Below are 21,145 nucleotides of genomic sequence, written 5' to 3'. Positions count from 1 at the left end.
CTAAAGCTTCCTCAGTTCTACGAAATGTCTTTATTTTCAATCACTTGAAATTAAATACTTGGAACATTAATTACTGCAAATTATTTTTTTATAGATGTCGAATTACATCGAAGAGAAATCTATTTGAAATCGATTAAAATATTAATTATGATATATCTTATAATATATTTTTCCTACTTTTTATTTCTAAAATAATATCATTTCTTGAAAATTGAGATAATTATTACACATAGAAGAAATTAAAAATTATTTATTTATATAACAAATTTTTATCCTTTTTTTCTAAAGCTTCCTCAGTTCTACAAAATCTCTTTATTTTCAATTACTTGAAATTAAATATTTGGAACATTAATTACTGGAAATTATTTATAGATGTCCAATTATATCGAAGAGAAAGCAATTTGAAATCGATTAAAAAATCAACTATGATATCTCTCTTATAATATATATTTTTCTTTCAACTCTTTATTTCTAAAATAATGTAATTTCTTGAAAACTGAGATAATTATTACTTATTACACACAGAAGAAAAAAATTATTTATATAATGAATATTTAAAGAAATGTTATATAAGAAATAATAACAGAAATTTATTGTTTTAGTAAGAGTTTTTGAACACATTACGAACGTATTACGAAATTAAGTGACTGATGCGAACATTTCACTCAAAACTCCGTTCTCGCACACACGCAGGGCCAGTTTCTATCAGGGTCACGGAAACACGGAACTCGCGTACGCGGCACGAAGACACACTTTTCCCACAACAATGCCCCAGACAGTTGTTGCTTTGTGTCCGTTTGCTATACACAGACTACAATTTCCCCTCCTCAAGCATTTACACACCACTAAACCATTTACTATTAATTATGCGTTGAACGCTCATAGTTAGCAACGGTTATAATTAGCAACTAACGTAATAAATATGAAGAACTTTATATATTTACACATCATATACACAATCTTACTTCACTACTTACAGTATTACTTCATATATAGTCCCTTACCGGAAATATGTATCATTTGAGACATATATCTGCATTCTCTACGCTCTATTATTATAATCATTCTATTAATTATACATACATATGTAGTTTGATTACGAGAGAAAAAAGCGATAATGTTGCAGAATATTTTTAATCTGTTTAATTATTAAAATATTTTTTATAGCTTTTTAAATTATTTTACAGAAGGATTTATCAAAAATAAAATCTCGAATTGAGATTTATTTAATTTCTTGTATCCGTACCAAAGAAAATTTGATCTCTGTGCACAACGCAAAAATAATATTTCCTTAAAACTAACGCATTAACATTCACGTCTGGTTCTTTGAACTAACCCGTTGAATTTTAAATATGTAAAATATTTGTTTAACAATCAGAGGAGATCAAGGGAAAAATTATATTTCTCGGCAAAACGGTTGCGTTTTCACATAAAAAAAATAAATCTAGGTTTCTGGGCGTCGAGACAACCAAATCCGCACTCGGGCGAATGCGTAGACGCCGCTTTGACAGACGACCGACAAACGTGGGAATTGACCACATGCGAGTCGCTTCTTCCTTTCATGTGTCGTGCCAACGCCTGTCCTTCCGGTAAGTTCTACTACCATCACGCAACCTGGCTCTCCGTATAATATATCGTACAGAACGAATAAAAATCTAATGATAATTCATCCGCAGGTTCGTTCCACTGCTCGAACGGCAAGTGCATTAATGCGGCATTCAAATGCGACAAGCAGGACGACTGCGGCGACTATTCCGACGAGTTGGACTGTTCGACTAATTGCCAATATTATATGGCGAGTAGCGGCGACGTCGTGGAGAGTCCGAATTACCCGCACAAATATGCACCCCTCAGCAATTGCAAGTGGACGCTCGAAGGCCCTCAAGGGCACAATATTCTCTTGCAGGTGAGTCTTTTCCGCTCGACGAATTTATCTGATAAAAATGACAATTAATCTGTCTCAAAATCCCGGAATTTAAAGAATGAAATTAAACGAGCTATAATTCGTGTTTTTAGTTCCAAGAATTCGAGACCGAGAAGAGCTTCGACATAGTGCAGATCCTCGTAGGCGGTAGAACCGAGGAGAAGTCCGTGAATCTCGCGACTCTTTCCGGCAAGCAAGAGCTCAGCAATAAACTTTTCGTTTCGGCCTCGAACTTCATGATTATCAAGTTCAGCACCGATGCTTCCGTGGAGAGGAAGGGCTTCCGCGCTTCCTGGAAAACCGAGCCACAGACCTGCGGCGGAATTCTTAGGGCGACGCCGCAAGGACAGGTGCTCACGTCTCCGGGATACCCGCAGAATTATCCCGGAGGACTCGAGTGCCTGTACATCCTGCAGGCTCAGCCAGGACGCATAATGTCCGTGGAGGTGAGTCGAAATCTTCTATGCATTCGCTTTATTTTAGTCCGCAATTTTATATAATTGTTTGTCTAATCCTTCTGTCAATGTATAACTTTTTATCTTTCCATCAATGTATGGGTACCCGAATACCTTTCTATTTATTTATTGATAGAATCTATCTATTTATTGATAGAAGAATTAATACATCAAATTTAAAATTCTTTTAAATGGAAAAAGGATATAAAACAGATTTAAAAAATTTACGAATGCATTTAATGATTTTTGTCTCGTTTCTAGATCGAGGATTTAGATCTCGAGACGAATCGAGATTACATTCTTGTCAGGGATGGAGATTCGCCTATGAGCCGACCGATCGCGCGGCTGACGGGAAAATCGGACGAGAATCCGGTAGTGATCATGTCCACCGGAAGCAACTTGTATCTGTACTTCAAGACGAGTCTCGGCGATTCCAGGCGTGGCTTCAGCCTTCGCTTCACGCAAGGCTGCAAGGCCACGATTATCGCGAGAAACGGCACGATTCAGTCGCCTTCTTACGGCCTCAACGATTATCCGAATAATCAGGAATGTTTGTACAGAATTAGAAATCCGGACAGAGGACCGCTGTCTCTGAAATTCCTCAGCTTCAACGTTCACAAGACTGACTATGTGCAGGTGAGAGAGATTATAATCACGTTATATAAATGAAAAAGTTTTCGTATCATTCGCGGGATCGCTAACTTTCATTTTCTCTCGCCGAATCAACAGATATATGACGGTTCCAACACAAACGGTCTGCGCTTACATCCCGGAAGCGGTTTCACCTCTAACACTCGACCTAAGATCACGCTCACTGCGGAAAGTGGAGAAATGCTCGTCAGATTCGCCTCCGATGCCTTACACAGCAGCACCGGTTGGCAAGCTGAATTTTCCGCCGGTAATTTATATTAATGAATTATATTTTTCGTAATTTATTATTTCAACAATCTTTTTAATACGTAATTATATTATATTATTAATTATTACATAATATATTTATAATAAAATATTTATATATAAATTATATTTTTTATTAACGTATAATGCAACGATTGTGTCAATTATATAAAATATTAAAAATTAAAAAAAAATATTTTATAGACTGTCCCCCATTGCAACCCGGCGAAGGAGCTCTAGCGTCAAGTCGAGACACAGCTTTCGGCACGATAGTTACGTTCTCCTGCCCGTTAGGACAAGAATTCGCGACAGGAAAGTCGAGGATCTCCACGGAGTGTCTCCCCGGAGGTAACTGGTCTGTCACATACATTCCCAAATGTCAGGAAGTATACTGCGGTCCCGTACCTCAAATCGACAATGGATTCTCAATCGGTTCCTCGAATGTTACTTATCGCGGACTGGCGACCTATCAGTGTTACGCGGGATTCGCGTTTTCTTCCGGAAGGCCAACGGAAAAGATTTCATGTCTTGCGGACGGGAGATGGGAAAAGAAGCCGTCGTGTTTAGGTAAGTTATTTTAATTATGTAATATAAATGATATAAAATAATCCCTCTCTAAAAAAGACGTGCAAAGTCGAATCTCAAATATATCGCAGTCATTGTTGCCTGTTTTCGATTGGCGTTGTGCATTATATTTGTAGCATCGAGAGACTGTCATTGTGAGAGTTAGCAGTTTGACAGTTTGGTCAAAGTAAAATTAAATAAAATAATAACGTTTTAAATAATATGTTATAATACTTTAAACTCGATTAATATTTTTGACAGTTATCAACTGATTTCTGTCAAAAAATATTAATCGCGGATAAAGTATTATAACATATTATATTACTTACAAAATATTATTATTTTAATTATAATAATATGTTGTAAATAATATGTTGTAAATATTATTATTTTAATTATAATAATATGTTGTAAATAATATGTTGTAAATATTATTATTTTAATTATAATAATATGTTGTAAATAATATGTTGTAAATATTATTATTTTAATTATAATAATATGTTGTAACTAATATAATATGTTATAATATATACTTTGTCCGCGATTAATATTTTTCGACAGATATCAGCTGATAACTGTCAAAAATATTGATCGAATTTAAAGTATTATAACATATTATTTAAAACATATTATTTTATTTAATTTAATTTTGGACAAACTGTCAAACTGCTAACCTTCGCGATGACAGCCTCTCGATGCTATAAATATAACGCACAATGCGAATCGAAACAGTCAATCAGCATTGCGAAAAAGATGCAACAATACTTGCAAGAATCGACTTACATGCCTTTTTTAAAAGAGAGATGTTATAATATTTTAAATTCATTTAATATTTTTGACAATTATCAGCTGATTTTTGTCAAAAAATATTAATTGCAGATAAGATATTATAACATATTATTTAAAACATTTATATTATTTTAATATTTTTAAGATATTATATATATTCCCATTACTGCTATAGAAATGTTATAGAATATAGAATAAATAATTTCTCACTCACCGATACACCGTACAATAGCGGAGTTGTAGTACGTACACAGTATATTGATCTGAAAACAAAATATTCAAATTATACATATGTGTGTGTCGAATATATCATAAATAATGCAGTTTAGAAAAAATGTTTTTATATTGCATACCTTACAGTTGCACCGCTATCGCCTGATGCCTCCCCGGGCCTCCTCCTCCTCTCTTGGTCGACCGTCATTGCTCCTTTGTAGCACTCACGACACTCGCGAAAACACGAATAATTACGATTGTCCGATACTTTACACGGCATTCCCGACACGCGAAACTTTACACGGCACTCCCGACGCGCGACACTTTACACGGCACTCCCGACATGACGCGTGAATTGCACTGTGTATCGCAATGCTACCTGTAACAAATAAAATACATACATATATTAGAACAATCTTATTATTTCGCATTATAACATACACAATATGTTATAAATATTAAAATAATAATATGTTTTAAATAATATTTTATAATACTTTAAACTCGATTAATATTTTTGACAGTTATCAGCTGATTTCTGTCAAAAAATATTAATCGAAAATAAGAACATATTATTTTTAAATTTAATTAGCAAATATTCGCTTTATTAATATTTTTGTGACAAAAATCAGCTGATTAAAGCGTTAATTTGCGAATTAATTTTTAAAATAATAATATGTTATAAAAGTTAAAATAATATGTTTTAAATAATATGTTATAATACTTTAAACTCGATTAATATTTTTGACAGTTATCAGCTGATTTCTGTCAAAAAATATTAATTGAAAATGAGGTTATAACATATTATATACAACATATTACTATTTTAATTTGTATAACATTTTATTATTTTAAAATTTAACTTTATATTATTTTTTTTTAAATATCATTTTTTTTTAACATAAAATCGAAGAATGACGCGCGCGCTTGTGTTATTCTAGTTATATATAATTAAGATGCGAAATAAAATTTAATAAAAAAAAATATGCGTATCTCTCTTCCAGCATCTCAATGCGCTTCGCTACCGGAAGCTCCTCATTCTAACATAACTATCTTAAACGGAGGTGGTCGAAGTTACGGCACAATTGTTAGATTCGAGTGTGAACCCGGTTACGTACGAAGCGGACATCCCGTTATTCTCTGCATGAGCAACGGTACCTGGTCCGACGAGGTGCCAATGTGTTCTCGTAAGTAGTAACCTGTTAATTAATTTAACATTGATGTGAAATTAGACTGATAAAAGTGACATTTATTTTTGATAGGTGCCAGATGCCCGCTGCTGCCGACAATTAAAAACGGATTTGTCGTCGATACCAGCAGAGATTACTTCTTCGGCGACGAAGCCAGAGTGCAATGCAACAGAGGCTACAAACTGACCGGATCAAATATCATACAATGCGGACCCTATCAACGATTCGACAACGTACCGACTTGCGAAGGTAGAGATTTTATAATCTTGACAAAATGATTCGTTATATTGAGACGAGCGTGTTTGTAGACATAAACGAGTGCGCATCGAGCCAATGCGACCTGGCGTCCACGGAGTGCATAAACAATCCAGGTGCATTCACCTGCAAGTGTAAGCCGGGCTTTGCACCGACCATGGAGTGTCGACCTATCGGCGATCTCGGGCTCATCAACGGCGGCATCCCCGATGAATCGATCACGGTTTCGAGCTCGGAAAATGGATACACAAAAACCGTAAGATGCTGATTTTTAAAATCAATCTTTTTTTCTCTCTTTCTCTTACTCTGCAATATATATTTATATCTCTACAGGGAATTCGCTTAAACAACGGCGATGGCTGGTGCGGCAACAACATCGAGCCTGGCGCGAATTGGGTGATAATCGACATGAAGGCGCCGGCAATCATTCGCGGTTTCCGTACGCAGGTGGTAGCCAGGTTGGACGGGAACATCGCGTACACGTCAGCCGTGCGAATCCAGTACACGAACGATCTGACGGACATCTTCAAGGACTACACGAATCCGGACGGCACGCCGGTGGAGTTTAGGATTCTAGAGGCGACGCTCTCCGTCCTGAACCTGCCCGTACCGATCGAGACACGTTACATAAAATTCAAGATACAGGATTACATCGGCGCACCGTGCATGAAGCTGGAGATAATGGGCTGCACGAGGCTGGAGTGCGCCGACATCAACGAGTGCGCTGTCAAGAACGGCGGCTGTCAACAGAAGTGCATCAACAGCCCTGGCAGTTACTCCTGCATGTGCAACACCGGCTTTGAATTGTACAAGGGCAACGGCACGGCTGGATTCAGTCTGGCGAAATCGGAAACCGGCGAGAGAAACGGCGATCTCTATCAGAGAAACAAGACGTGCGTGCCGATGATGTGTCCTTCATTAACGTCGCCGGAAAATGGAAAATTACTCTTGACCAGGGTAAAATTATTAAATCACACGAGAATTATGCGATTGTTTAAATAAATATTTTTTTTGTCTCGAAAATAATTATCACGAAATAATATCTCTCATAGACAGAATTCCGAAATTTATTTTGAGAACTTTTTTATTTGTTTTACAGGAGCAGCATCATTTTGGTGATATCGTCAGATTTCAGTGCAATTTTGGCTATGTATTATCAGGACCTTCAGCTGTAATTTGTACTTCTTCCGGTCTCTGGAACGGAACTATTCCCGAATGCCAATGTAAGTATCTAATATAGAATGTCTTAAAATTATCGTATATAAATTTCCATTATATCTGTTATCTGATGATACGTAAAATGTGCAAAAATTTTAATTTTATTATACATATAAAATATGCATATATAAAAAATAGATTTTATTTAAGATATAAATATAAAATTTCTATAATAATTTAAACGCACTCTTTGATTTTTTACAGATGCAAAATGCGTGTCACTACCGGACGACAAAAATGAGGGTCTTTCCGTGATCCGAAACGACGAGGCTAGCGTACTGGTACCTTTCAGACAGAACGTCACTCTCAAGTGCGGAAGCAACGGCCGCTACTTGCGTAATACCGCGACTTCCGCTTTTCGACAGTGCGCGTACGATCCCAAGCCCGGTTTACCTGATTACTGGCTGTCCGGTTTGCAGCCGGCTTGTCCTCGCGTGGATTGCGGCAAACCTCTTCCCACGCCTGGCGCCGAATACGGCCAGCATCTCGATTCCAAGTACCAGTCGTCCTTCTTTTTCGGCTGTCAGGACACTTTCAAGCTCGCCGGTCAGACCAATCGCAACGACAACGTCGTGCGTTGCCAGGCGAACGGCGTCTGGGACTTTGGGAATCTGCGATGCGAGGGTCCGGTCTGCGAGGATCCGGGTAGACCGAGCGACGGCTACCAAGTAGCTCGAAGCTACGAGCAAAGCTCGGAAGTGCAATTCGGCTGCGACAGACCCGGCTACATCCTCATCAATCCACGTCCGATTGTCTGCATCCGCGAGCCCGAATGCAAGGTCGTGAAACCGCTCGGTCTCACTTCCGGACGAATCCCGGACTCGGCGATAAACGCTACTTCCGAACGACCGAACTACGAGGCCAGGAACGTCCGATTAAATTCCGTGACCGGCTGGTGCGGCAAGCAGGAGGCCTTTACCTACGTCAGCGTCGATCTCGGTCGTGTCTACCGAGTGAAAGCGATTCTAGTGAAGGGCGTCATCACCAACGACATCGTCGGCAGACCTACGGAAATTCGATTCTTCTACAAGCAATCGGAGAGCGAGAATTACGTCGTCTATTTCCCGAACTTCAATCTGACCATGCGCGATCCAGGAAATTACGGCGAGCTGGCGATGATCACTCTGCCGAAATACGTGCAGGCTCGCTTCGTCATTCTCGGTATCGTCAGCTACATGGACAACGCCTGTCTCAAGTTTGAATTGATGGGATGCGAGGAACCGGTGATCGAGCCGCTGTTGGGTTACGACTACGGATTTTCGCCATGCGTGGACAATGAGCCGCCAGTGTTCCAGAACTGCCCGCAGCAACCCATTGTTGTGCAGAAGGGAGCTGACGGCGAATTACTTCCGGTAAATTTCACAGTTCCGACAGCCATCGACAACAGCGGAAGCATCGCTCGTCTGGAAGTAAAGCCGCAGAGCTTCAGAACGCCTATTCGGATCTTCGAGGACACGGTCGTGAAATATGTGGCCTTCGATTACGATGGCAACGTCGCTATTTGCGAAATTAACATTACCGTGCCGGGTTAGTTATTCAACTAATTAATATTTTTTAAATATCTTAAATTAATATTCTTTTAAAATTAATATTTTGACAGTTATTTTTACTATTATTTAATATTGATATTTGTAAAAATATTAATATATATATTAATATTATTTTAAATTATTAATAATATATTTATTAATGCAATATATATAATATTATATGATATTATTAATTATTAATAATATCAATCTTTGTATATCGCAGATATAACTCCACCGAGACTGAGCTGTCCCCAAAGCTATGTCATCGAATTGATCGATCGACAAGAAAGTTATTCCATCAATTTCAACGAAACACGAAGACGTATCAACGCCACGGACGTTTCCGGTCCCGTGAAAATCACTTTTGTGCCGGAACGCGCGGTGATTCGAGTCGGTAGCTTTGAAAACGTTACGGTCTATGCAACGGACTCAAGCGGCAATCGAGCGACTTGTCACTTCCAAGTTTCGGTCCAAGCGACGCCCTGCGTCGATTGGGAATTGAAACCGCCGGCTAACGGCGGGCTAAAATGCGTCCCTGGGGATAAGGGACTGCAATGTATAGCTACTTGCAAGTCCGGATATAGATTCACGGACGGTTCACCAGTGAAAACGTTCGGATGTGACGTTAACAAACGGTGGACGCCCTCGTCGGTCGTTCCCGATTGTGTTTCTGAAAGTTAGTTTTTGGTTCTAAATTTCCTTAAACTTCATTTTTAAACTGCATTTTTAAATGGTATAATTAATTAAATGTTTGCATTCGCAGATACGCAACAAGCTGATTATCATGTAATCGCCTCGGTGACTTATCGCGCGAATGGCGCTGTTTCTCGATCTTGCTTGTCGATGTATCAAGATCTCATGACTCAATATTATACGAATATTAATAGTATTTTGACTCAACGTTGCTCCGCTCTCAGTGTGAACATGAACGTATCTTTCATCAGATCGATGCCTTCCTTGATCGAAGAGAATGTTCTCAAGGTAAAAAAAATTGTATAAAATGTTAATTATTACTTAATAAAATCTTAATTATTTTTTTTATTTAATTAAAGAGAATGTTCTCAAGGTAAAAAATAAATTATATAAAATTTTAATTATTACTTATAGTTAATAAAATCCTAATCATTACTCAACTCTTAATCAATAGCTATAATATTGCGACAATCATTTGACAAAAAATAATAATAACACAATAATTTCGACAAATTTTAGATGGACTTTGTCTTGGGAGTCATACCAGCAGTACGTCAAACGCAATTATACGATCATTGCGGCGCCACATTGAGTCTAATTTTTGATTTATCGGTCCCGTATGCGAGTGCAGTTATAGAGCCTCTGTTAAATGTCTCATCGATCGGCAATCAATGTCCGCCTCTTCGTGCTCTCAAATCATCGAGCACCAAAGGCTTCACGTGCAGCGTCGGTGAAGTATTAAACATGGACACCGAAGATGTACCTCGTTGTCGTAAGTACTGTTTAATTCTTTATCTCCTACTTCGAGTGCTTTTAGAAAAATTTAATCGCAAAAAAAACTTTTTATACATTTTTAGTGCACTGTCCGGCCGGGACATTTGCCGGAGAGAAGCAGAAGCTGTGCACGGCCTGTCCGAAGGGCTTCTATCAAAACAGCGACCGTCAGGGCTCCTGCTTACGCTGTCCGTTCGGCACATACACAAAGGAGGAAGGTTCGAAGAGCATAGACGATTGTATACCGGTCTGCGGTTACGGCACATACTCGCCTACCGGTCTAGTACCTTGCCTGGAGTGTCCCAGAAACAGCTACACCGGCGAGCCACCTATAGGCGGCTACAAGGACTGCCAGACTTGTCCAGCTGGCACGTTCACGTATCAACCAGCCGCACCTGGTCGAGATCGTTGCCGTGCCAAGTGTTCTCCAGGCATGTACTCGGACACAGGACTCGCTCCATGCGCCCAGTGCCCGAAGAACTTCTTCCAGCCTCAGCATGGCGCGATCACCTGCGTCGAGTGTCCCACGAACATGTACACGGATGGATCCGGTTCTGTAGGTCGAGAGGAATGCAAGCCTGTTCAATGCACCGAAAACGTATGCCAGCATGGTGGCCTCTGCGTGCCAATGGGACATGGTGTGCACTGTTACTGCCCGGCAGGCTTCTTCGGAAGACGCTGCGAGATCGACATCGACGAATGCGCGTCTCAGCCGTGTTACAATGGTGCTACTTGCATCGATCTACCGCAAGGCTACAGATGCCAGTGCGCCAACGGCTATTCCGGTATCAATTGTCAGGAGGAGAAATCGGACTGTACCAACAACACGTGTCCAGAGAGAGCCATGTGCAAGGACGAGCCTGGATTTAATAATTATACTTGTCTCTGTCGGTCTGGATACACCGGAGTCGATTGCGACATCACTGTAAGCGTCTCTTCGTGGTTCTTTTTTGTAAAAGAATTGATAAAAAAAATCGCATTTCTATTATTTGCAAAATATATTTAATTTAAGCTTGTGTTTTATATTTTTGCTTCAGATAAATCCGTGCACAGCCAGCGGAAATCCTTGCAACAACGGTGCGACGTGCGTAGCTCTTCAGCAAGGACGCTACAAGTGCGACTGCCTACCAGGATGGGAGGGTCAGAGCTGCGAGATCAACACCGACGACTGCGCCGAGAGACCTTGCCTGCTCGGCGCCAACTGCACTGATTTGATCGACGACTTCGCCTGCGACTGTCCGCCCGGATTCACCGGCAAACGTTGCCACGAAAAGATCGACCTGTGCTCGGGCAATCCTTGCCTGAACGGGATCTGCGTAGACAAGCTCTTCAGCCACGAGTGCATTTGCCATACGGGATGGATCGGCGCGGCTTGCGAGACCAACATCAACGAATGCGCCTCTAGACCTTGCAAAAATAACGGCCAATGTATCGATCAGGTCGGCGATTATTCCTGCACCTGCGAGCCTGGTTATACCGGCAAGAATTGCCAGCACACGATCGACGACTGCGCGTCCGATCCTTGTCAGAACGGTGCCACGTGCTTGGATCAGCTGGAGGGATTCGTCTGCAAATGCAGACCCGGCTACGTCGGCCTGCAATGCGAGGCGGAGATCGACGAGTGTCTCAGCGATCCTTGTAATCCAGTTGGCACCGATCGCTGCGTGGATCTCGACAACACATTTGTTTGTCATTGCCGCGAGGGCTATACCGGCGCGTCATGCGAGATCGATATCGATGACTGCGAATCCGATCCGTGTTTGAACGACGCGATGTGCATAGACGAGGTTGGCGGCTTCAAGTGCGTTTGCCCGGAGGGATGGACCGGGACGCACTGCAAGATAGACGTCGGCATGTGTCAGAATCGACCCTGTCAGAACGATGCCACGTGCGTGGACTTGTTCATAGATTACTTCTGCGTGTAAGTATATAAATCTCTCCGAGAGTGTTTTTTTTATCTGATAAAATCGTCGATTTATTTCAAATTTTTAATCGATAGCTGCCCATCCGGCACCGATGGCAAACAATGCGAAACGGCACCGGAACGTTGCATCGGAAATCCGTGCATGCATCACGGTCGTTGTCAAGATTTTGGTTCAGGCTTGAATTGTACTTGCCCCGACGATTACACGGGTATTGGTTGTCAATACGAATACGATGCCTGTCAAGCCGGTGCTTGCAAAAACGGTGCTACTTGTATCGACGAGGGCCCCGGATTCACCTGTATATGTCCTCCAGGATATACAGGTAATTGATATAATAATTAATATTATTATATTATTTAATAATATAATTATCATTAATATAATTATTATAAAATTTAATATAATAAAAATTAATATACTAATTAATGTAATAATTAATATATAATTAATATATAATAATTCTTAATATAAGAGTTTATTTTACTTTTTTTGAACAGATTAATTACTAAACAATTAAAAAATAATTTTCTAATTTCTCATAATTAGGCCAAACTTGCGAGGAAGATATAATCGATTGCAAAGAGAATTCTTGTCCGCCATCGGCGACTTGTATCGATCTCACCGGCAAATTCTTCTGCCAATGTCCGTTTAATTTGACTGGCGACGATTGCAGAAAATGTACGTCTTTCACAATTGTTTTTAAATCAAAAATATTATTAGTGTGATTAATTATTTTTATTCATTTTGACTATTTTAAATTCTTGCAGCCATCCAAGTGGATTACGACTTGTATTTTAGCGATCCGGGACGAAGTAGTGCTTCGCAGATTATTCCATTTTTCACCGGTTCCACGAAAAGTCTAACTGTCGCTATGTGGGTGCAATTTACGCAGAGAGATGAAGCTGGAATTTTCTTTACTCTTTATGGCGTCAGGTAAATTCATTTATATTTTTGTTTTGCTAACAATTTATTTTATATAAAATCTTACTATTATTTCTCTTATTACTATTTTTTCTGAAGCAAATTATAATAATGTATTTACATTCGTAAAATAAGAATTGAGAGAAAAATAATAGCACGATTTTATATAAAATACATTTTTCTCCCTCAAGCAAATTATAATAAAGCATTTATTTTAGAAATACAAATGCTTTGTTTTAATTTGCTTGAGAGAAAAATAATAACAAGATATTATATAAAATAGATATATTATTATTATTATTATGTCTTTTGTTCAGCTCGCCGCACGTTCCAACAAATCGCAGACTTATGATGCAAGCACACAGTAATGGAGTTCAGATATCTCTCTTCCACGACTTGCAAGACGTATATTTGCCATTCAGAGAATACGCGACCATAAATGACGGACAATGGCATCACGTCGCAGTTGTGTGGAACGGGGAAAATGGTGGAGAGCTCACTCTAATCACAGAAGGCCTTATCGCTAGCAAGACCGAGGGCTACGGTAGCGGCAGATCACTTCCAGCATAGTAAGAATCTTTTCAGAAATAAAAAAAAATTTTATGTGCATTTTTGCAACAAATTGTGTAAAAAAATTTTAATATCTGTGTGTGTCTTGATATATATTAATTAAAGAAACGTCTTCTCTTGCAGCGCATGGGCCATCTTAGGTAAACCACAGAGCGAGAACATAAAGGGTTACACGGAATCGGGCTTCCAAGGTCATCTGACCAAGGTGCAAGTCTGGGGCCGCGCGTTGCACGTGACGAATGAGATTCAGAAGCAGGTGCGCGACTGTCGCACGGAACCGGTTCTTTATCAGGGTCTCGTACTGACATGGGCAGGATACGACGAGACCGTAGGTGGAGTCGAGAGAATCGTGCCGTCGCATTGCGGACAGAGAGTGTGTCCACCTGGTTACGGTGGCAACAGATGCCAGCAACTCGAGGCCGACAAGATTCCGCCCAAGATGGAACACTGTCCAGGCGATCTCTGGGTGATCGCGAGAAACGGATCGGCAATCGTTACCTGGGACGAGCCGCGTTTCAGCGACAATGTCGGCGTCACGAAGATACAGGAGAAGAACGGACACCGATCCGGACAGACTCTGATGTGGGGCACTTTCGATATCAGTTACGTGGCTTATGATCAGGTCGGAAACTCGGCCAGTTGCAATTTCAAAGTTTACGTATTGTGTAAGTAAAATTTATCATTTAATATTTGTTCGGAAAAAATTATAAAATATTTTTTTTTTAAATAGATGTGCATGAATTATTGACATTTCAATAAATTTTTTTCGTTGCAGCGGACTTCTGTCCGATGCTGGAAGATCCTATCGGTGGTACGCAACAGTGCAAAGACTGGGGCTCGGGAGGTCAATTTAAAGTTTGCGAGATTTCTTGCAACACCGGACTTCGATTTTCGCAAGAGGTCCCCAAGTTTTATACGTGCGGTGCAGAAGGTTTCTGGAGGCCCACTAATGATCCTAGTCTACCTCTGGTGTATCCGGCTTGTACAAGTAATTATTTTGTTCACGTTTGATTCATACAACGATCTTATATTCTTAAATTTATATTAAATTTATATATATATATATATATATATATATTTATACTAAATTAATTATATTTTTTAAATTAATAATATATATTTTTCTTTCCAGGCTCCACGTCAGCTCAAAGAGTATTCAAAATTAAGATGAACTTCCCGACATCGGTGCTCTGCAACGAGGCCGGTCAAGGTGTGCTCAAGCAGAAGGTTCGAAACGCCGTAAATTCACTGAACAGAGACTGGAACTTCTGTTCGTACTCTTACGAAGGTAATCATAATTTTTTTTTAAACAGATTGTTTTATATAAAAATATATATTTTCAATATTAATTTTCTGCTTAGGAACTCGCGAGTGCAAAGATCTGAATATCGACGTGCAATGCGATCATCGCGTACGCACAACGAGAGAAACGAACGAAGAGGATGGTGGAACTTACGTCATTTCCGCCATTGTACCTGCAGAACCGTAAGTAATATATTTTACAACAATTTTCTAATTAACGAGGTCTTTCGAAAATTCTGCGTTCTGAGACATTCTGCGTTCTCAGACATTCGCGAGTTTAATTGACAATTTTTACAGCGCGTCAATTGGTTCAAACGCATTTTTATCGTAGGCAAAATAATTACAGCTTATTGATGTAATATTGTAAATCATACTCGGCTTGCTCTTTTTGTGCCTCACACATTTCGGTCATTTCAATTTCAATCAGACGCATCTCTCAAATGTGTTGTCTTCGCCGCGCATTCCTCCGCTTACAGTGATCTCAGTATACTGAGCATTTTTGTGTTACATCATAGAACGAGACAGGGTCGCCAAGGCAGTGATACCTACGAGGTGGAGATCTCGTTCCCAGCGATAAAGTAAGGACAGCTCGATTCATGCTACGTGCAATTCGATTTCATCTACATGTCTTACCCGCCATATTCGACATCATCTCTCTAATATCGTTATCTCATTTTAATAAAAGCATTCATATAGCGTGCAGTTTATAACAATCCCCCGCGTGTAATCATGATTCAGTGTCTCCTATGTTAATCGTATTTAACTCTCGGATTTGTATAATCAACATCGAAAAGTGATAAATCGTACTAACGACTAATCCTACAAGAACAAGTGATATAAAACTTCATTACAAGCGTAAATAAAAGCTCGTGTGCACGTTATTACTAACTAATCATCATATATACACAGATCATCATTATGGGAATATCATCATGTAGCAAGCTGCAACTAGTGCCTACATTTTTCGACAGTGACAGCAAAACTCGTAACAAGACAGAGATAACAAAACTTGTGTGACCAAGCTGTGAGATCGTTTATCATTTTTTATTGAAAAAAAATCTATCATTCAATACACTAGCGGATTATAAAAATAATGATTAAAACAAATTATGAAATAACAGGCGAAAATTGCAGCTAATTAAAAAATTGAAAATTAATGCGTGAAAATTAATACATTTTGATCTCTGTAGCTCCAGCATCCAACAGCTTCGGTTTACGATAATGACAGCTCCGACATATATTGACAACTCATACTGTGACTTGACGATGAATACAAAATACATGTATTAATTACAATCACATTAAGGATATGAGTGTGGTTTAACTAGCGCAAGACCACTGACGAAGATCCTGATCTAAAGACAAGGCTGCCTTAATTACATTCGCCTCGAGATAACGGCTGTACATATTTGCGCAAATCTCTTCATGCCTGTTGCTACCGCACACAACATATGAATCTACAGAACGATAACACTCATCTGTATTTCACAGCGATCCGATCCTGAATGCTAATTCGAATGAGCGCTCGACCGTGCAGATGTTACTTGAAAAATTAATCCTAGAAGAGGACCAATTCGACGTTCACGATATTCTGCCAAACACTGTGCCAGATCCTGCGTCTCTCAATTTGGAATCCGATTATGCTTGCCCGATAGGACAAGTTGTCATGGCACCGGATTGCGGTAAGTCAATACGTTAATTATATGTAATTGCAATAGGAAACTATTTTTTCAATATAATAAAATTCTATGATATAATATTTCTTTGAAAATGTGTAGGAAATAAATTTCGTAAATATTGAAAGATTTTTTTACTTAGAAAATATGCCAACAAAATATGGTTGAGATTCTCAAGAAAAATATTAATTCGATACTACATTTTAATATGCAAAACAATTTTTCAATATGTATTATATATTTAAATGACCGATAAATATTGGAAAAAGATTTTAGCATTATTGATTTCTCTAAAATACATAGCGTGTAGTCGATACATATCGTTAATTATTATAATTGCAAGAGGAAACTATTTTTTCAACATAATAAAATTCTCTGATATAAAATATTTCTTTACAAATGCAGGGAATACATTTCATAAATATTAAAAGATTTTTTTTACTCTGAAAATATACAACAAAATATGCAATTGATATTCTGAAGGAATTTAATATTAATTCGATACCCTTATTTTAATATGCAAAATAATTTTTCAATAAATGTATTATATATTTTATTAAATAAATATTGAGAACAGATTTCATAGCATTAATGATTTGTCTCAAATATCACAGTGCAAAAAGTTCAAAGCGTATATTCATCATTTACAGTACCATGCGCGGTGGGCACTTACTATGACGAAGAGACGATGCAGTGCGTGTCCTGTCCCATGGGTACTTACCAGAGCGAGTCCGGACAGTTAAGATGCAACTCCTGCCCGATAATCGCCGGTCGTCCCAGCGTGACGGTGGGTCCTGGTGCTCGTAGCGCGGCTGATTGCAAGGAGCGATGTCCTGCCGGCAAGTACTACGACGACGTGGCCGGTCTCTGTCGCAACTGCGGTCACGGATTCTATCAGCCGAACGAGGGTAGCTTCTCGTGCCTATTGTGCGGCCTCGGAAAAACCACTAGAACCGCCGAAGCTGTGTCTCGCGAAGAATGCCGAGACGAATGCGGATCCGGACAGCAATTGGCCATCGAAGGGAAATGCGAGCCTTGTCCTCGAGGCACGTATCGCACCCAGGGAGTGCAGGCGTCCTGCCAATCTTGTCCTCTCGGCAGAACGACCCCGAATATGGGATCCGCCGCGATAGAGGAATGCTCGCTTCCGGTCTGCGAGCCCGGAACTTACCTCAACGGAAGCCTCAACGATTGCGTGGAGTGCAAGAAGGGAACGTATCAATCGGAACCGCAGCAAACCTTCTGCATCCCTTGTCCGCCGAACACCAGCACTAAAGGATCCGCTGCTGTGAGTCTTTCTTTCTTTTTCTTTATAATAAATAATATTATTAATAAATAATATTAATATATAATAGTAATATTAATAAAATAATAAAAATAAAGGTATCGAATTAATATTAAATTTCTTCAGAATATCAATTACAATTATATTAATATTATTAATTTATATTATATTATTATAAAATTCTCTGATACAAAATGTTTCTTTACAAATGCAGGGAATACATTTCGTAAATATTAAAAGACTTTTTTTCTCTAAAAATATACAACAAAATTCGATACCTTTATTTTTATGTGTACACATTTTGTTGTATATTTTTAGAGAAAAAAAATCTTTTAATATTTACGAAATGTATTCCCTGTATTTGTAAAGAAACATTTTGTATCAGAGAATTTTATAATAATATAATATAAATTAATAATATTAATATAATTCTAGAAAAATATGATATAACATATATGCAATGAATAAATGAAAATATTTATAATATTATCAATGAATAAAAAATTGAAATAATATAGTATTAATATTTATGTTTGTTGACAGACGAGCAAGGCAGAGTGCACGAATCCGTGCGAGACGAGCGGTGCTGAGATGCACTGCGATGCAAACGCATATTGTCTACTTATACCGGAGACGAGCGACTTCAAATGCGAGTGCAAGCCCGGATACAACGGCACCGGGACTGTCTGCACAGACGTGTGCCTTAACTACTGCGATAACGAGGGTGTCTGTTTGAAGGACTCGCGCGGGCAACCCTCGTGCAGATGCAGCGGCAGCTTCACCGGCAAACATTGCACGGAGAAGTCCGAGTTCTTCTACATCACCGGCGGCATAGCAGGAGGCGTTATCTTGATAATCATTGTGGTGCTGCTCGTCTGGATGATTTGCGTCAGGTTAGCGTCGAGAAAAATTGATTGCAAATTAATCCACGAGATGTAGAGATATCGACGTTGAAAATAATTTGTTTTAATGACTTATATTTTTTTATCGATAAATATCAGCGATATTTTTGATCAACAGAGCCTCTAGAAAGAAGGAGCCGAAGAAGATGCTCACCCCAGCGACTGACCAGAATGGCTCCCAGGTGAACTTCTATTATGGTGCGCCGACACCTTACGCAGAGTCGATAGCACCGTCACATCACAGTACATATGCTCATTATTACGACGACGAGGAGGACGGATGGGAGATGCCCAACTTCTACAATGAGACTTATATGAAAGGTGAGCTATGTCGAAAATATATCGCGCGGAGTGAACAAAAAGAAATTATAATAATTATTTTCACGATAAAATATATAACTTGTAAGATGATGCGTTTTATATCTCAATGTGCTATGTGAGTGCTCATTAATTCTTTTTCTTCCCGCACAGAGAGTCTGCACAACGGGGGCAAGATGAACAGTCTTGCTCGATCGAACGCCAGTATTTACGGCACGAAAGACGATATTTACGACAGACTGAAGCGTCATGCATATACCGGTAAAAAAGGTACAGATCCGCAACTACCTTCGTAAATCATATTAATCAACGCCACGACTCGTCGCACGTTTGCCGTCCGAAAATTACTGCTACCAGGATCGGATGCACAGCGCGGCCTCTCGCCGGCTGCGATATTATTATTTATTGATTTCGATTTAAAAAAATTCGACGATTATGCACACCTCGTCTTTTTTACAATATCATAGAACACGTAACAAATTTCCGCTATTAATTTGATTAATACGTAACGACGTAAATAGTGGAGCCGCGACAGCGCGCTATCAAAGCGTCGCAGAAAATAACATTACGAAATGTCCATTTTGCAGATAAGAGCGACAGCGACAGCGAAGGCCAGTGACCGGGTAGAACAATGACTTTCATGCCAACGTAGAGTACGAAAATGCGAGAGATATCGATCAGTAATCAGACGAAGCGACGACGGTATCTCATCCTTCGTTGCTCCAACCCGATCGACGGATCGTGTTATTTATTGCATACCCTTCTATATGACGGCGCCGAGATCCGCGGTTGTCCAGATCGGGCGATTGAACATGTGAGAAGGGAGAGAGAAAAAAAGAGGGAGAGAAAAGGGGTGAAAAAGAGAGAGGGACTCGATCGAAGCCGCGGAATCTCGCGTCGATTTGCAAGAGATCGATGCAAGAGTCCTGGAACGATGATCGGCAGATCATGTTGTACACCGATCGTCGTTTCGGCACGCGTTCATTCGAGCCGGAAATCCGGAGGCGCGCAACGTAAAAAAAGGGGGAAAAAATAGAAACGGAGCCTGTCCGTCCTTCGTGAAGTGAAATTCGATGCGTGTTCAATGATTAAAGAGACTTACGCGCGAGGTTGTAATTTTTGTAATTTAATTACCGCGTATATAGACATATGTATTAAGGATCCATCTCCCGACTACCATCACCATCATCTTCCCATTTCCCCTTTCCTCTTTCTTATTAACTCGTACGATTAACGGTGCGTACGTGAGAGAAACTGTGTGTGCTTGTATATGTTAATATAAGTATATATATATATACGTACGTGAATTTATATTTTGTTACTCGGAAGGTATACGCATCATCGTTGTAATATAATAAATAAATGCGCGAGCGCGCGCGATGGAAGGGAGGAGAAAATTTGGCGAGATTTCGAATTTTTAGAATTTCAGCGAGTGTATCAAAGAAATCAGAGGAGAAATCTCGCGAAAATCTCCCCGCGGCGTGAGAAGACCGATTCGATTCGCGATGATCCAAAAAAAATGTTGGGAACTCTTACAGCGTACTCTCTCACGATATCTCTTTGTAAAAAAAGAAAAAAATAAATAAAAAGTGAATGTAGAAAGCCGCCAGATGTGACGAGCATTGAACTTTGCATTTACGAACGATGCCTACCACGCTGTTTTTTTTTTTTTTTCATTTATGTTGTAAAAACTTTAACAAATAGTTGTTTTTTATTAATAAAATGTATTTCAATAAAAT

General features: G+C 39.4%; 2 protein-coding genes across 3 annotated transcripts in view; one reads left to right on the top strand and one right to left on the bottom strand.

Annotated features, from left to right (window-relative positions):
* Positions 1-21,144, top strand: part of Uif (sushi, von Willebrand factor type A, EGF and pentraxin domain-containing protein uif) — a 38,943-nt gene extending 17,799 nt beyond the window's left edge. The window contains exons 6-37 of one of the 2 annotated variants that reach the window (XM_083044535.1): positions 1,449-1,589; positions 1,677-1,906; positions 2,017-2,370; positions 2,641-3,015; positions 3,109-3,277; positions 3,481-3,843; positions 5,850-6,032; positions 6,108-6,284; positions 6,344-6,546; positions 6,624-7,247; positions 7,390-7,513; positions 7,713-9,035; positions 9,264-9,716; positions 9,804-10,021; positions 10,253-10,505; positions 10,591-11,432; positions 11,545-12,428; positions 12,507-12,754; positions 12,979-13,110; positions 13,200-13,365; positions 13,671-13,922; positions 14,047-14,588; positions 14,699-14,911; positions 15,056-15,211; positions 15,285-15,408; positions 15,741-15,803; positions 16,717-16,907; positions 17,552-18,189; positions 18,730-19,079; positions 19,207-19,409; positions 19,560-19,676; positions 19,994-21,144. In XM_083044535.1, coding sequence (XP_082900661.1) covers positions 1,449-1,589; positions 1,677-1,906; positions 2,017-2,370; positions 2,641-3,015; positions 3,109-3,277; positions 3,481-3,843; positions 5,850-6,032; positions 6,108-6,284; positions 6,344-6,546; positions 6,624-7,247; positions 7,390-7,513; positions 7,713-9,035; positions 9,264-9,716; positions 9,804-10,021; positions 10,253-10,505; positions 10,591-11,432; positions 11,545-12,428; positions 12,507-12,754; positions 12,979-13,110; positions 13,200-13,365; positions 13,671-13,922; positions 14,047-14,588; positions 14,699-14,911; positions 15,056-15,211; positions 15,285-15,408; positions 15,741-15,803; positions 16,717-16,907; positions 17,552-18,189; positions 18,730-19,079; positions 19,207-19,409; positions 19,560-19,676; positions 19,994-20,025 — 10,343 coding nt within the window. In that variant the 3' untranslated portion in view covers positions 20,026-21,144. The remainder of the gene's footprint in view (positions 1-1,448; positions 1,590-1,676; positions 1,907-2,016; positions 2,371-2,640; positions 3,016-3,108; positions 3,278-3,480; positions 3,844-5,849; positions 6,033-6,107; positions 6,285-6,343; positions 6,547-6,623; positions 7,248-7,389; positions 7,514-7,712; positions 9,036-9,263; positions 9,717-9,803; positions 10,022-10,252; positions 10,506-10,590; positions 11,433-11,544; positions 12,429-12,506; positions 12,755-12,978; positions 13,111-13,199; positions 13,366-13,670; positions 13,923-14,046; positions 14,589-14,698; positions 14,912-15,055; positions 15,212-15,284; positions 15,409-15,740; positions 15,804-16,716; positions 16,908-17,551; positions 18,190-18,729; positions 19,080-19,206; positions 19,410-19,559; positions 19,677-19,993) is intronic. The other variant, XM_083044536.1, reaches the window with a different exon arrangement.
* LOC145939907 (uncharacterized) overlaps positions 4,794-21,145 on the bottom strand; it is a 42,084-nt gene continuing 25,732 nt past the window's right edge. Inside the window, exons 4-5 of the mRNA XM_083044541.1 lie at positions 4,986-5,224; positions 4,794-4,895 (exon numbers count right to left, since the gene is read on the bottom strand). Coding sequence (XP_082900667.1) covers positions 5,221-5,224 — 4 coding nt within the window. The 3' untranslated portion in view covers positions 4,794-4,895; positions 4,986-5,220. The remainder of the gene's footprint in view (positions 4,896-4,985; positions 5,225-21,145) is intronic.

The sequence above is a fragment of the Prenolepis imparis genome, unplaced genomic scaffold (assembly GCF_030444845.1).
Source record: "Prenolepis imparis isolate NDT839.2.m4 unplaced genomic scaffold, iyPreImpa1.0 SCAF_8, whole genome shotgun sequence".
Taxonomy (NCBI): Eukaryota; Metazoa; Arthropoda; class Insecta; order Hymenoptera; family Formicidae; genus Prenolepis; species Prenolepis imparis.
This window is presented reverse-complemented; position numbering and strand designations above follow the sequence as displayed.